Source organism: Capra hircus, chromosome 2 (assembly GCF_001704415.2).
Source record: "Capra hircus breed San Clemente chromosome 2, ASM170441v1, whole genome shotgun sequence".
NCBI lineage: Eukaryota > Metazoa > Chordata > Mammalia > Artiodactyla > Bovidae > Capra > Capra hircus.
The window spans coordinates 109,585,434-109,599,774 of record NC_030809.1 but is presented as its reverse complement, the minus strand read 5'-3'; the positions used below and the strand labels follow the sequence as shown (position 1 = coordinate 109,599,774).

The 14,341-nt window shown below is 38.1% G+C and overlaps 1 protein-coding gene across 4 annotated transcripts in view; it reads left to right on the top strand.

Moving 5' to 3' along the window:
• The window catches only part of FASTKD1 (FAST kinase domains 1), a 35,084-nt gene continuing 21,271 nt past the window's right edge, over positions 529-14,341 (top strand). The window contains exons 1-5 of one of the 4 annotated variants that reach the window (XM_005676003.3): positions 529-639; positions 2,449-2,969; positions 4,635-4,703; positions 11,068-11,193; positions 13,176-13,574. In XM_005676003.3, coding sequence (XP_005676060.1) covers positions 2,635-2,969; positions 4,635-4,703; positions 11,068-11,193; positions 13,176-13,574 — 929 coding nt within the window. In that variant the 5' untranslated portion in view covers positions 529-639; positions 2,449-2,634. The other 3 variants (XM_005676002.3, XM_013969089.2, XM_013969092.2) reach the window with 3 other exon arrangements.

Genomic DNA, 14,341 nt, shown 5'->3' with positions numbered 1-14,341 from the left:
GTCACAACAGAGTCCCCCACGACTTAGCGACTGAACAACAAGGACCTATAATTACAATGGTTTAAGACATGCTTTTTGAACTGTGGTGCTGGAGAAAACTCTTGCGAGTCCCTTGGACTGCAAGGAAATCCAACCAGTCTATCCTGAAGGAGATCAGTCCTGGGTGTTCATTAGAAGGACTGATGCTGAGGCTGAAACTCCAATACTTTGGCCACCTCATGCGAAGAGTTGACTCACTGGAAAAGACCCTGATGCTGGGAGGGATTGGGGGCAGGAGGAGAAGGGGACGACAGAGGATGAGATGGCTGGATGGCATCACGGACTCGATAGAAGTGAGTCTGAGTGAACTCCGGGAGTTGGTGATGGACAGGGAGGCCTGGCGTGCTGCAATTCATGGAGTCGCAAAGCGTCGGACACGACTGAGAGACTGAACTGAACTGAACTGAAGACGTGCTACCCAAGTCTCTCTCAATGAGGAACTACAATACCCAGAATTCCCCCCAAAATACGTATGCCACGTCTATTCCACGACCCTCGCCGCGAGGTCCCCTGGGGCATGTAGTGCGTGCTTTTGGCTTTGCACGCTGGGCTCCCTCGGCCTTTTTTCCGGATTTTGAAAAGGACACCACCATAAGAAAGGTCTGGGATAGAAGGGAGGCGTGAGTGACATAACCAAGCCTGTTGCGTCCCATACTAGGGGACCAGGAATAGCCATGAGTTCTCAGCCCTCCTAACCAGCTTTCCCCGCGATTCTCCAGAAAAGTTCCCTGGCGTTGAGGAAAGAATTTGCCCGAAAATCAGGATCGGGTGACGGCGATAGGTTTTCTTCTTTTCCCCGCACGTTTCGGTTCCGGGGTACAGAGTTCTGAGGCTTCCTTCCAGGTATTGTATTTCCCGTAGCGCGGAGGACTAGGGCAGGGCTGAGCTCTCTCCCTGCGGGACCAGGAGACCACATTCGTTCAGCGCCACTGTGTGCCAAGCGCCGAGGATGCCTGCCATTTTCAAAGGGTGCTGCTGCACTATATACCCTGCCCTATACCTGTTCGCGGCGGGTGCCTATCTCTATAGTCCCGAGATCCCTCCTTTGGTAGAGTCAGTTTCCCAAGGTCGGTTAGCTGGGTCGGTTAGACTTGTCGCTGGTGTTCTAAGCCGTGAGCTACTTCCTCTTTAAGCTGTAGACAGGCAGGAGATTCTTGATGATATCTTTGCTTTGTGCGGGGATTTTTGTGTATGTGTGTGTCGCAAGTCAGGCTGGGTCAGGATTCAGTGCAGATTGCCACAGGGTAGCGTGCAGACAGCTTGGCGTAGCGATAGACAGGATTTTGAGGCATACTTTTAACATTGGTTTGTTAATGTAATGAGGATGTTCAGGTTGAAAGAGTGAAAGAACTACGTGGTAGTCCCAACTTCATTAGTACTAGATTTTTAATCTTTATGAAAGTAGGTTTTATCTGTAAAATTCAAATGATAGTATCTCTCTGGCAGGTTGAGAGAATTTATTGGGATAATACTTTAAAAGTCCGTTGTAAACTGTTGTAGAAGTGTTAGATAATATGGTTTTAGTCCCAGCTTTTCTAACCATTGTTTCTCAACTAGAAATTTAGACATACTTTAAAAACAAATTATTCTGTTTCATAATAATCTTTGGTTTACATGTTGCTTCACCACACCCTGATACATTACTTGATTTCTTCATATTTCCTGATTGGGCTCTAATCATCTCGTTTATTGCTTAAAACCTACCTAAGGCTAATATAGTGATTAAATTGTTGGGATGCTTTTAGAGTACAAGGAGAAAGAAGCAAGAAATTATCTTGGAATTAAATATACCAGAGACTATCCTTCTGAAAAAAACATTTGAAAAATTGTGGCTATGGATTAATGGCTACTTTTTGTAAAAACTATAAAGGCAGTATGTTTATTTATTGCAAAGAGTTTGGTTTGGGTCCCCCAACCCCATCTGGTTTTATAGTCAAATTTGAAAACTATGTGTCAGATTTAACATTATTTTTAGCTGTATTGGGCCTTTCTTGCTGTGCATGGGCTTCTTCTAGTTGCAGCAAGCAGGGGCTTCTCATTGCAATGGCTTCTCTTGTTGAGGAGCACAGACTCTAGATTTTAGTAGCTGTGGTGCAAGGGCTTAGTTGCTCCGCAGCATACAGAATCGTACCTGACCAGGGATTAAACCTGTGTCCCCTGTATTGGCAGGTTGATTCTTAAGCACTGGACCACCAGGGAAGTCCAGACTTTACATTTTTTTAGATGAAATGCAGAAAGAAACCCCTTTTCCTGGACATGTCGCTTTGGATCAAATCCTGCTCTCTGGGTCGGGCTAAGAACAAAGTCTATAGTTATTTCAGAAAAAAAGTTATTCCTGTAATGAGAATTTTGGAATTAATTTGGTATTAATAACATAAGTATGACCATGTTAAACCAATTTCTTTACAGAAGCTGCATATTGAAATGGGATTTGGAGTCATCATAATGGAAGCAAAATACATGAAGGAAAACCAGTTATTTTTATACCAGCACATTGCACCTGACTACTAATTGCAAGTGGTTTTCTTTACCTAAGAAAATTTGTGATGTAAATGAAAAGATAGTTTTTTTTCCCCTAGATTCATTATTTACAATATGCTTTGCCTAAGAGCTATTCGTCCATTCTCCTGGAGAGTGTTTCACTTTCGACCCTTTAGTTTTGAGCCATTAATTAGTCAGATGAATAACTGTACAGATGAAGAGCAAATATTCGGTCTTATTGAAAAAAACAAATCCCTACTTTCAGAAAAGCAAGTGGGATGTGCACTCAGTATGCTTTGGCAGTTTCAAAAGCAGAAGACCAGCTCAGTAAAAAATGTGGACTGTGTCAGAAACCATCCCCAATTTCTTACTCTTTGTAATTTAGCTACAACTAAAATGGGATTCATGAGTGACAGTACCTTGGTGAATGTGTTATACATCATACAACAGTAAGTAATGTGCTTTTAGGTTTTATAGAAATGATTATAGTTTATTTTTATATTTTAACTTTATACAAATCTCTTTGAAATGAAAAGCAATGTGGTTTTTTCCCTTAAAATAGTTTTCCTGATCATCTAATATTTTAAAGATACTTGGCGGATATTCTTCGGTTACAGTAATCATTCCACTGTGTATATGTGTATCAAAACTTAATACTGAAGGTGACTTTTTATATGCCCTCTATCCCAAGACTATGGCCAGAGGGATATTAAGGTCACCAAGAATAATTTGGAGGTTGCCAAAGACTTGTTTTTGAAGTGTTTTCAAGTCTGACCGAGAACTCTGACATTTCGAAATGAATAAGATATGAATGTTTAAAATCATGTTTTCTTTAAAAAAAAAAAACAAAATATTATGCTGTACAACCTAAATATATACAATATTTGTTAATCATACATCAATAAAGCTGGGAACAAATTTAAAAAAAAGAAATTTTACATTATTTGGAGAGGAATTCAGCAGCTGTACGAAGGAAAAAAGAGCAAAAAAGTTAAAATTAATCTGTTTATTAGTCTCATTGGTGGAGATTATTGAAGTTAAATAGTTGCCTAAGTAGCTATAGATGTCAGCACCACACAGAGCAGAGATACAGTTGTTTTTATTACGGATCAGTGTATACAGAAAGGGGCTTAAGGTTTTTCTCATTTTGGGGGGTAGGGTTAGACTGAAAAAGAATGGTATACCTTTTATATCAGTGATAATACTGTTTATAGTGATATACCTATAAACAAAATAATTTTGTTTCTAAGATTTATCCTAAGAAAGTAATCTAAAATACAAGTTAAGATTCCTGTACGTGGTTATTCATTCCAGCATTGTTTATAATATTGAAAAACTAAGATCCTAGTTATCTGGAGAAGGAAATGGCAACTCACTCCAGTGTTCTTGCCTGGAGAATCCCAGGGATGGGGGGGAGCCTGGTGGGCTGCCATCTATGGGGTCGCACAGAGTCGGACACGACTGAAGCGACTTAGTAGTAGTAGTAAGTAGGTAAATGTTTAAATGATATTATTTCACATAATTAATAGTATACAACCATTAAAAATTATGTTTTGAAGTATATGTAAAGATAATGGGTGAATGTCCACAATATAGTGTTAACTTACTAAAAGAGGCAAGATACAAACGTGAAAGAAATACATGTATTTCGTTAAGTGTGTAGAGAAAGAACTGAAAAGAAATGCTCCAAATTAATGATGGTGAGTATTTGTGAGTAGCAGAGTTATAGATTATTTTTATTACCCAATTGAAATTTCTCTTTATTTTACAAACTTTCTCTTTTAAAAATATTTTTGTAATCAGAGCAAAGTAGTACATGTTAGATGTACTTTTAAGATAAAACATATCATTGAACATTTTCATTATTCAGTGGACGGCATTGAAATGTTACAGATAAAAGGATGAGGAGGGCATGGGATAAAGTATAGGTGTTTATTAGGTAGTGCTGAGGAATCAGAATACTGAAATGGGACCAGACCAGAAATAAGGGTCGACTGTGTAAGAATGTAGTAACTTGAGGTTCATTTTTGCATTATAATTCTTACTGCATATGTGCTTTTAATAATTTTAAAATGTTTCTCTGTGGAAAATTATTTTCTCTTGATTTTCTTGAGGTTTGGTATTGAGGCCCATGACTCACTAGTTGAAGCACTCGTTACAGAAGCATGGAGAAGACTGGAAAGGCAAGTACTCTGGGTTCTTCAGCTAAGATCAGGGTTATTCTTTTCAGGATTAGCACAGTGAAATCTTGTAGGGGAGGAATAGGGAGCTGCTGCCTAACTATCAAGCTTTATTGAAATGTATTTAAGAATTTCCCTGGTGGTCCCGTGGTTAATACTGCGCTTCCACCTCAGGGAGCACGGATTTGATCCCTTTTCGGGGAACTAAGATCCTGCATGATGCGTGATGTGGCCAAAAAATTTTTAAAAAGAAAAAAATATACTTAAGTTCAGTTTAGTTTTAGGGTTTTTTGATTGTGTTAAGGTGTATTTTTCTAGCACAGTGAAATCTTGTAGGAAAAGAACAAGGAATGTGTTTTTTTCCTTAAGAAAAAGAAAGTATTTCAGATATTCCTTAAGGCTGCAGAATGTAGGTGCTTTTAAACATATATAATTAATCAAAATATAGTTAAGCTAAAGTCACTGCTATTCTTAGGCTATGCTTTTTTAAACTTTCTTTTCTGAAAGAATTTTGCTTCAGAAGGAAAAAATTCTGAGTGATAGGCTCTCAGTAAAATCCCTAGATGTTCATAAAAAGAGAAAGAAGAATGAGTTTATGAGAAAGAAAGATTTTACTGTTTAACAACGTCTATAGGTACTTGCCTATCACTTCATTTTTATGAAGATGCAATGAACAGAGCTCATAGGTATCTTAGAATATTTCAGGTCCACTACTGTGAATAGTATCAATTTAGATATCTTTCCTACTCCACACATAGCTATATCTTTGGCATACTTCCATAATCAATGATCATCTAAAACAGGGAACGCCAGAAAGTTGGCTCCCTGCTCGCCCGTTTGTGGGGAACCTGGTGCTAAAGCATTCATAGGCAATTTGCTTCTGGGTCGGGGTTTCCTACATAGCAGAGCAGCTCCCTGCTGCGAGTCTGCCCTCGACACAGTGTTTGTAAAAAAATTAAAATAGAAAAAAAAGAGAAAAAAATTAACTTAAAAATATGTAGAAAAATATGAAATTTATTCAGAGTATTATGAGTTCAATTCAGTTCAGTTGCTGAGTCATGTCTAACTCTGTGACCCCATGGACTGCAGGACGGCAGGCTTCCCTGTCCATCACCAACTCCCGAAGCTTGCTCAGACTCATGCCCATCAAGTTGGTGATGCTATCCAACCATCTCATTCTCTGTTGTCCCCTTTTCCTCCCACCTTCAATCTTTCCCAGCATCAGGGTCTTTTCCAATGAGTCAGTTCTTTGCATCAGGTGGCCAGAGTACTGGAGTTTCAGCTTCAGCATTAGTCCTTCCAATGAATATTCAGGACTGACTTCCTTAGGATGGACTGGTTGGATCTCCTTGCAGGCCAAGGGCCTCTCAAGGGTCTTCTCCAACACCACAGTTCAAAATCATCAATTCTTTGGTGCTCAGCTTTCTTTATAGTCCAGCTCTCACATCCATACATGATTACTGGAAAAACCATAGCTTTGACTAGACGGATCTTAGTTGGCAAAGTAATGTCTCTGCTTTTTAATTTGCCAGAAAATTTAGAAAATTTGGAGTACAGAGAAGCTTATTGTATTCTGTACTATACTATTTATATTTTATAAGAATATATAAAAAATAATAAAAGAATACATGAAAAGCTCTCCATTTATAAAACAGCTGAGGGCTCTTAGCTGTACCAGAGGGCATTTTGGTGATTTCTGAAAGCTTAGAATTTTTAAACTTAAGGGTTCTGGGTAGCCATGGTCCATTATTAGTGGGATAAAACAAATATTAGTGATGAAAGAAAAATCAAGGTGGGAAAGAGATAGGAGCTTTTAGAAACCACAGAACAACACTCCCTCTAAACCAAATAGTAACTTAGGGCAGAAGAGAAGGGATTGCCTAAGATAAGAAACAGTAACTATTTGTAGATGAGAGGACCAGTCATCCTCATTATTCTTTTTTAGTATATTGCTTTTTAAAGCATAAACAATGATAAATTCTTACAGTTGTAGTCGTACATGACTGCAGGGTGAGCTCTGTAGGCTTGTGTTGTGTGATCTGAGTTAAATTAAACAAGGGACCCAACAGATTGCAAGCTACCTAAAGCAAAATGGCTGTCTGAGGAGGCCTTACAAATAGCTGTGAAAAGAAGAGAAGCAAAAAGCAAAGGAGAAAAGGAACGATATACCCATCTGAATGCAGAGTTCCAAAGAATAGCAGGGAGAGATAAGAAAGCCTTCCTCAGTGATCAGTGCAAAGAAATAGAGGAAAGGAATAGAATGGGAAAGACTAGAGATCTCTTCAAGAAAATTAGAGATACCAAGGGAATATTTCATGCAAAGATGGGCACAATAAAAGACAGAAATGGAATGGAACTAACAGAAGCAGAAGATTTTAAGAAGAGGTGACAAGAATACACAGAAGAACTATACAAAAAAGATCTTCACGACCCAGATAATCATGATGGTATGGTCACTCACCTAGAGCCAGACATCCTGGAATGTGAAGTCAAGTGGGCCTTAGGAAGCATCACTACAAACAAAGCTAGTGGAGGTGATGGAATTCCAGTTGAGCTATTTCAGATCCTAAAAGATGATGCTGTCAAAGTGCTTCACTCAATATGCCAGCAAATTTGGAAAACTCAGCAGTGGCCACAGGACTGGAAAAGGTCAGTTTTCATTCCAATCCCAAAGAAAGGCAATGCAGAAGAATGCTCAAACTACTGCACAATTGCACTCATCTCACACGCTAGCAAAGTAATGCTCAAAATTCTCCAAGCCAGGCTTCAGCAATACGTGTACTGTGAACTTCCAGATGTTCAAGCTGGATTTAGAAAAGGCTGAGGAACCAGAGATCAAATTGCCAACATCCACTGGATCATGGAAAAAGCAAGAGAATTCCAGAAAAACATCTACTTTATTGACTGTGCTAAAGCCTTTGACTGTGTGGATCACAAGAAACTGTGGAAAATTGTTCAAGAGATGGAAATACCAGACCACCTGACCTGCCTCTTGAGAAATCTGTATGCAGGTCAGGAAGCAACAGTTAGAACTGGACATGGAACAACAGACTGGTTCCAAATCAGGAAATGAGCACGTCAAGGCTATATATTGTCACCCTACTTATTTAAGTTATATGTATGCAGAGTCCATCATGAGAAACGCTGGGCATGGTGAAGCACATGCTGGAATCAAGATTGCCAGGAGAAATATCAATAACCACAGATACGCAGATGACACTACCCTTATGGCAGAAAGTGAAGAAGAACTAAAGAGCCTCTTGATGAAAGTGAAAGACGAGAGTGAAAAAGTTGGCTTAAGTGAGTGAGTGAAGTGAAGTCGCTCAGTCGTGTCCGACTCTTTGCGACCCCATGGACTGTAGCGTTCCAGGCTCCTCTGTCCATGATATTTTCCAGGCAATAGTACTGGAGTGGATTGCCATTTCCTTCTCCAGGGGATCTTCCCAACCCAGGGATTGAACCTGGGTCTCCCGCATTGTAGACAGAGGCTTTACCATCTGAGCCACCAGGGAAGTCACATTCAGAAAACTAAGATCATGGCATCCAGTCCTATCACTTCATGGCAAATAGATGGGGTAACAGTGGAAACAGTGGCTGACTTTATTTTTCTGGGCTCCAAAATCACTGCAGATGGTGATTGTAGCCATGAAATTAAAATATGTTTACTCCTTGGAAGGAGAGTTATGACCAACCTAGGCAGCATATTAAAAAGCAGAGACATTACTTTGTCAACAAAGGTCCATTTAGTCAAGGCTATGGTTTTTTCTGTGGTCATGTATGGATGTGAGAGTTGGACTGTGAAGAAGGCTGAGCGCCAAAGAATTGATGCTTTTGAACTGTGGTGTTGGAGAAGACTCTTGAGAGTCCCTTGGACTGCAAGGAGATCCAACCAGTCCATCCTAAAGGAGATCAGTCCTGGGTGTTCATTGGAAGGACTGATGCTGAGGCTAAAACTCCACTCCTTTGGCCACCTGATGTGAAGAGCTGACTCATTTGAAAAGACCCTGATGCTGGGAAAGATTGAAGGTGGGAGGAGAAGGGGACGACCGAGGATGAGATGGCTGGATGGTATTACCGACTCAATGGACATGAGTTTGAGTAAACTCCAGGAGGTGGTTCTGGACAGGGAGGCCTGCCGTGCTGCAGTCCATGGGATTGCAAATAGTTGGACACGACTGAGCGACTGGACTGATTCAACAAATCTCTCGGCTTAGAAATTTCACATCCATTTACTGAATGGTGTTTATAGTTAATCTCATTATCTAAACCGATCTGTCTTCGCATCTCCAGGTTTGCGTTCTCTCTACCTGGAACTGTCTTTTTGTTGAGGGTAAGGAAAACAATCTTTGTCCTTTGGTGAGACAGAGAGATCAGTATAATGAACTCCTACGTACCCATCTGCTGCTGCTGCTGCTGAGTCGCTTCAGTCGTGTCCGACTCTGTGCGACCCCATAGATGGCAGCCCTCCAGGCTCCCCGTCCCTGGGATCCTCCAGGCAAGAACACTGGAGTGGGTTGCCATTTCCTTCTCCAATGCATGAAAGTGAAAAGTGAAAGTGAAGTCGCTCAGTTGTGTCCGACTTAGCGACCCCATGGACTGCAGCCCACCAGGCCCCTCCGTCCATGGGATTTTCCAGGCAAGAGTGCTGGAGTGGGGTGCCATTGCCTTCTCTGATGTACCCACCAACCAGTGTCAATAATTACCAACATACAGCAGTCTTGTTTTGTCTGGATATTCTCCAGTTCCCTCCCTACCCTTCAGTATAGTTAAAATTGTGGTATAATTTTACCAGTAAATACCTTAGTATGTATTTCTGAGAGACAAAAAGCACTCTTTTAAAAGTATGTATAATCACCATGCTATTATTATACCTAAGAAAAATGATTAATTATTCCTTATTATCACGTAATAACTGTCTGAGTTCAAATTTCTTTGCCTGCTCTATAAAGGTCTTTTTAAAGGCAGTTTGTTTAAATAACTATCCAAACATGGTATACACATTGTATTTAGTTGCCATGTCTCAAGTTTTTCTCTGCTTTTGTTTTTTTTCTGGTAAGTACTCATTAAAGAATATCGTAAAAATATACCAATTTTTATAGTTACACCAGTCATAAGTATACATCTTGATAAATTTTCACATGCTTAAAAAACTCATATACTTCTATGTAATAGCACCAAGATCAAAACACAGAATATCACTAGTTTCCCCAAAGTTCCTTTCGTGCTCTCTTCCAGTTACTCCCCACTTCTCTGTCCCAAAAGTGACCACTGTCTTGACTTCTAACACTAGAAATTAGTTTTCTTTCTATAAAAATGAAATCCTATAGTAAGAACTCTTATACCTAGTTTTTTCACTCAATATATTTTAAAGATTCTTCTGTGATATTGCACTATTCTTTTTTATTGCTGTATGGAATTCTAGGAATATGTGCAGTTATTCATTATACTCTTGATGGAGATTGAGATTGTTGCTTTTTTTTTTTTTTTGCTATTACATATCGTGCTGCTGTGAAATTCCTTATGCTTGTCTTTAAGTGAATTCAAAGTCTTTAGAAATCTATAACAATTCTCCCTTCTGCTCTTTTGTCTTGCCATTTTTGTTGAAGAAATTGGGTCATCTGTCTTATAGACAAAATCAAGTTTTTCAAGCATGATTATAGTAGAGGTTGTTTTATTTATTTTAAAAATATTTTTGGTTTTATGTGTTAATATGGGCTTTCCTGGTGGCTCAGATGGTAAAGAATCCGCCTGTAGTGTGGGAGACCTGGATTCCATTGCTGGGTTGGGAAGATCCCCTGGAGAAAGGAACGGCTACCCATTCCAGTATTCTTTTTTGTGTGTGTGCTAGAAAGCAATGTCTTTTATTTAAAGTTGTTTATTTCTTTTTTGTTTTTTGCAGAAAACTTTTAATGGGTGATTTTTTTTAATTTATTTTTTTTTAATCGAAGGATAATTGCTTAACAGAATTTTGTTGTTTTCTGTATTCTTGTCTGGAGAATCCCCATGGACAGAGGAGCCTGGCGGGCCACAGTCCATGGGGTGGCAAAGAGTCAGACACGACTGAGCGACTTTCACTTTCACATAGAACCTTGAGTTGAAATTGTTCTGTCACCTGAAAAAATTAATAAGTAAAATGATTCAAATAACTTTGAGTGTTTTTCCCCCCTTTTAAAAATCTTTGAGAAGAATGTGGCTTTTTAACTCTTAGCTTGGGTTACTTTTAATAATAGATTATCAACATTTTAGAAAATTCATTTTATGTTAGTGATGTATTAGTTTTTTAAATTTTTGCCTATTTTATAACTGTATATTATGTTTTAAGTGAGAATAAATAGTAAGGATCCTCTTTGTATATTTCCTTTAATAGGTTTGATATTAGTGTGCTGTCAAAATTTTCCTCTTGCCTGGCAGATCAACATTTACATTATAGTCCATTAATGGGAAAAATAGCTGATATTGTAAACAGGAACTTGGAAAACATACAGGACTTAAGGTAAGTATATTTAGGGGCTTTGTGTTGTGGTGGAAAGATTCTGGACTTTGAGTGCACACACACTTAGACTTGCTAGTTCCTAACTATGTGACTTTATTCTCTTGCAAGTTCACGGTCCTCACCTACAAAACAGGAATAGTAAGTAGTATCTACTGTGCAATGTTGCTGTGGGAATTAGACATAAAATATGTAAACTATGACACAACATTGTTGAGCTCTGTGATTTTTCCTTACTTGCAAGGTAACATGTTTGCTTGCCATCCTTACGACCTCATTTAACCTTAAATTACCTCCCCAAAGGCCCTATCTCTAAATACAGTCACATTGCCAGTGGGGCTTTAACGTATAAATTTGTGGGGAGAGGGCATAGTTTGGTTTGTAGCCTACACCAGTGTTCATAGTAACATTAGTCACACTCGCTGAAGGGAGGAAACAACCTAAATGTCTGTCAGCAAATGAATGGACAATCAAAATTTTGTATATACCCACAGTGGAGTATCATTCAACCTTAAAAAGGAAGGAAATCCTGATATATCCTACAACATGTATAAACCCTGAAGACATTATGCCAGTGAAATAAGCCAGACACAGAAGGACAGATATTGTATGAATCCCCTTTATATGAGGTGCCTAGAGTAGTCAAATTCATAGAAACAAAGTAGAGTGGTAGTTGCCGGGTGTTGAAGGAGGGGAGAATGGGGAGTTACTATTTAATGGGTAAGAAGTTTTAGTTTGAGAAGATGAAAAAGTCCTGCAGTGGATGATGGTGATGGTTGTATAGCAATGTGAGTGTACTTAATACCACTGAACTGTATACTTAAAAATGTTTAAAACGGTAAATTTTACTTTATATATATTTTCACACACACATGAAAGTAGCTTATAAAAGCAGAGATAATAAAAAGCACTGTAAATTTTTTTAACTTTAAAAAATTCTTATAGACCCATTTGAGAATCTAATGAAATCTTTGGGTACTTCCCCACTCCAAATTGCAATTACAATTAAAAAATAATATCCAAGTTTACAAGTAAACTAAATAGCAACACTAGGTTACTAATTTCTGTTAATTGATGTTAACATTAAACATTTGGATTAGAGAAGCTGAAGTATTATACAACTGGGTTTTTAAAAAATAATTTGTTTTATTGGAAAGATTGAAGAAATTTTGAAACAAAAAACTTCAAATAGTTCCATTAATTGAGATAGTAGAATGGTTGAGATCGTTTTAGATTTACATTTTTCATGTCTTTTTTGTAGATGTTTTCTAATTATCATCCCCACATGTTTGTTACATCATACCTTTTACATTTTACATTCCTTATTCATTATTCCTGTATGTAGAGTTTTATGATTTTTGTATTATGTAAGAACTGTCTCCTTCTGAAAGGAGAAATGTCTCCTTTGTAATTTTGGTGTCTTCCACAGTGCCAGAAGATTGATTTATGTTTCTTAAAAGTGTTTATTGAGGGAAGAAATACTCATGTTCAATATTGTCCTACTGTTATATATTAATATCAATATAGCATAAAACATTAAAAATATGAAATCATTCATTAGCGAGAAATATTTTGCCAGTATTTTTACTGGTAGGTTATGAATACAGAGGAAGGAGTAATAAAGCAAAGTCTACTTCTGGAAATTATAGAATGAGACCTTCCGTGTTGCATTCAGTTGGCTGTTGGCACAGAGTGATTTCTGAGTAAATTTCATTAAAATATTTCCCTTCAAAGTATTTATCTATAGAACAAGATATTATACACATTCAACAAAAATTATTATTCAATCCTTTTTTTTGTCTACAGGCTTTTGATTACTAGGAGATCAGAATTCAAGTTCCACTAGTATTTAAAAGAAAAGTTTTGTTGTATAAATAAAGCCTGTAGTATTTTTATCAATTCCTTTCTGTTTCTAAGCATTTAGTGTTAGGATTTTTCATTATTCTTAGATAATGTAAACCTTTTGCATCTTCTTCCTTTTTCAGGTCCTTGTCTGTTTTGATGGTCAGCATATCTTCTTTAATATCACAGCGTTTTCAAGAGAAATTAGTGAACAAAGCAGAATTACTTTTTGACACTATGGATTCTTCCCAGGTCAACACTGCAAGAAGAATAGTACAATTTCTTCGAAATATTAGATATAGATATTACCCACTATTAGAAAGGTGTAATAAAGTATTTTTGAGCAATATGAACCATCTTGATTTGGACTCCATCAGTAAAATACTTAGTCTATACTACTCTCTACAGTTTCATAGTTTTGAATTTATTTTAATGACAAAGAAGAGGCTAACAGAAATGATTCCTCTGTTTGACCACCCTGCTAGCTGTGTAAAATTGTTTGTAGCGTTGGGACCCATGGCAGGACCTGAAGAAAAGAAACAGTAAGTTCAGCTAAAAGCACTTTACTTTTCCTGTTGAGACTATATGGAGTCTTCAGGCATAGATCTCCTTGCAGTTCTAGAAGTCAGAAAAGTCACTCCACTCAAAAGTAGAAGGGAGCTGAGTACTCTGCTCCTTGATCTTTCTCTGGTTATCCTAACTTATATCTCAAACTCAGTCTCCTAAGGTGTTTTGAATGGGGGCCAGTAATCCCTTGGGGGTCAACATAGCACTGCTGAAGGAGAACATCGTATCAGTGCTATTCTTCTCCCTTCTTAGGCCGCGTGACTGGCTTTGGTGGTTGTGGTGGTTTAGTTACTAAGTAGTGTCCCACTCTTTTGTGACCCCATGGTCTGTAGCCCCCCAGGCTCCTCTGTCCATGGGATTTCCCCAGCAAGAATACTGGAGTGGGTTGCCATTTTTTTTTCCAGGGGATCTTTCTGACCCAGGGATTCAACCTGTGTCTCCTGCATTGGCAGGTGGATTTTTTACCACTGAGCCACCAAGGAAGCCCCTGTAAAGATGAGCAAATATTAAATTAATACATGATTAGTAGGTATGAGCAAACAGATTAAGTGTGATTAGTCGATTCAATTAAGCAGGGGTTCCAGGAATTACATATTGGGTATATGTAGATGTCTTTGTTTCTGTTAGCAAAGACTTCATAGAGAGTTTTTGAGAGTCTTCTAAATTACATGAAGAAATTTAAGGGTGCATTTTAAGAGACTGGATCAAGATGGGAATAAGATGAGTATTAAAAAACTTTTAT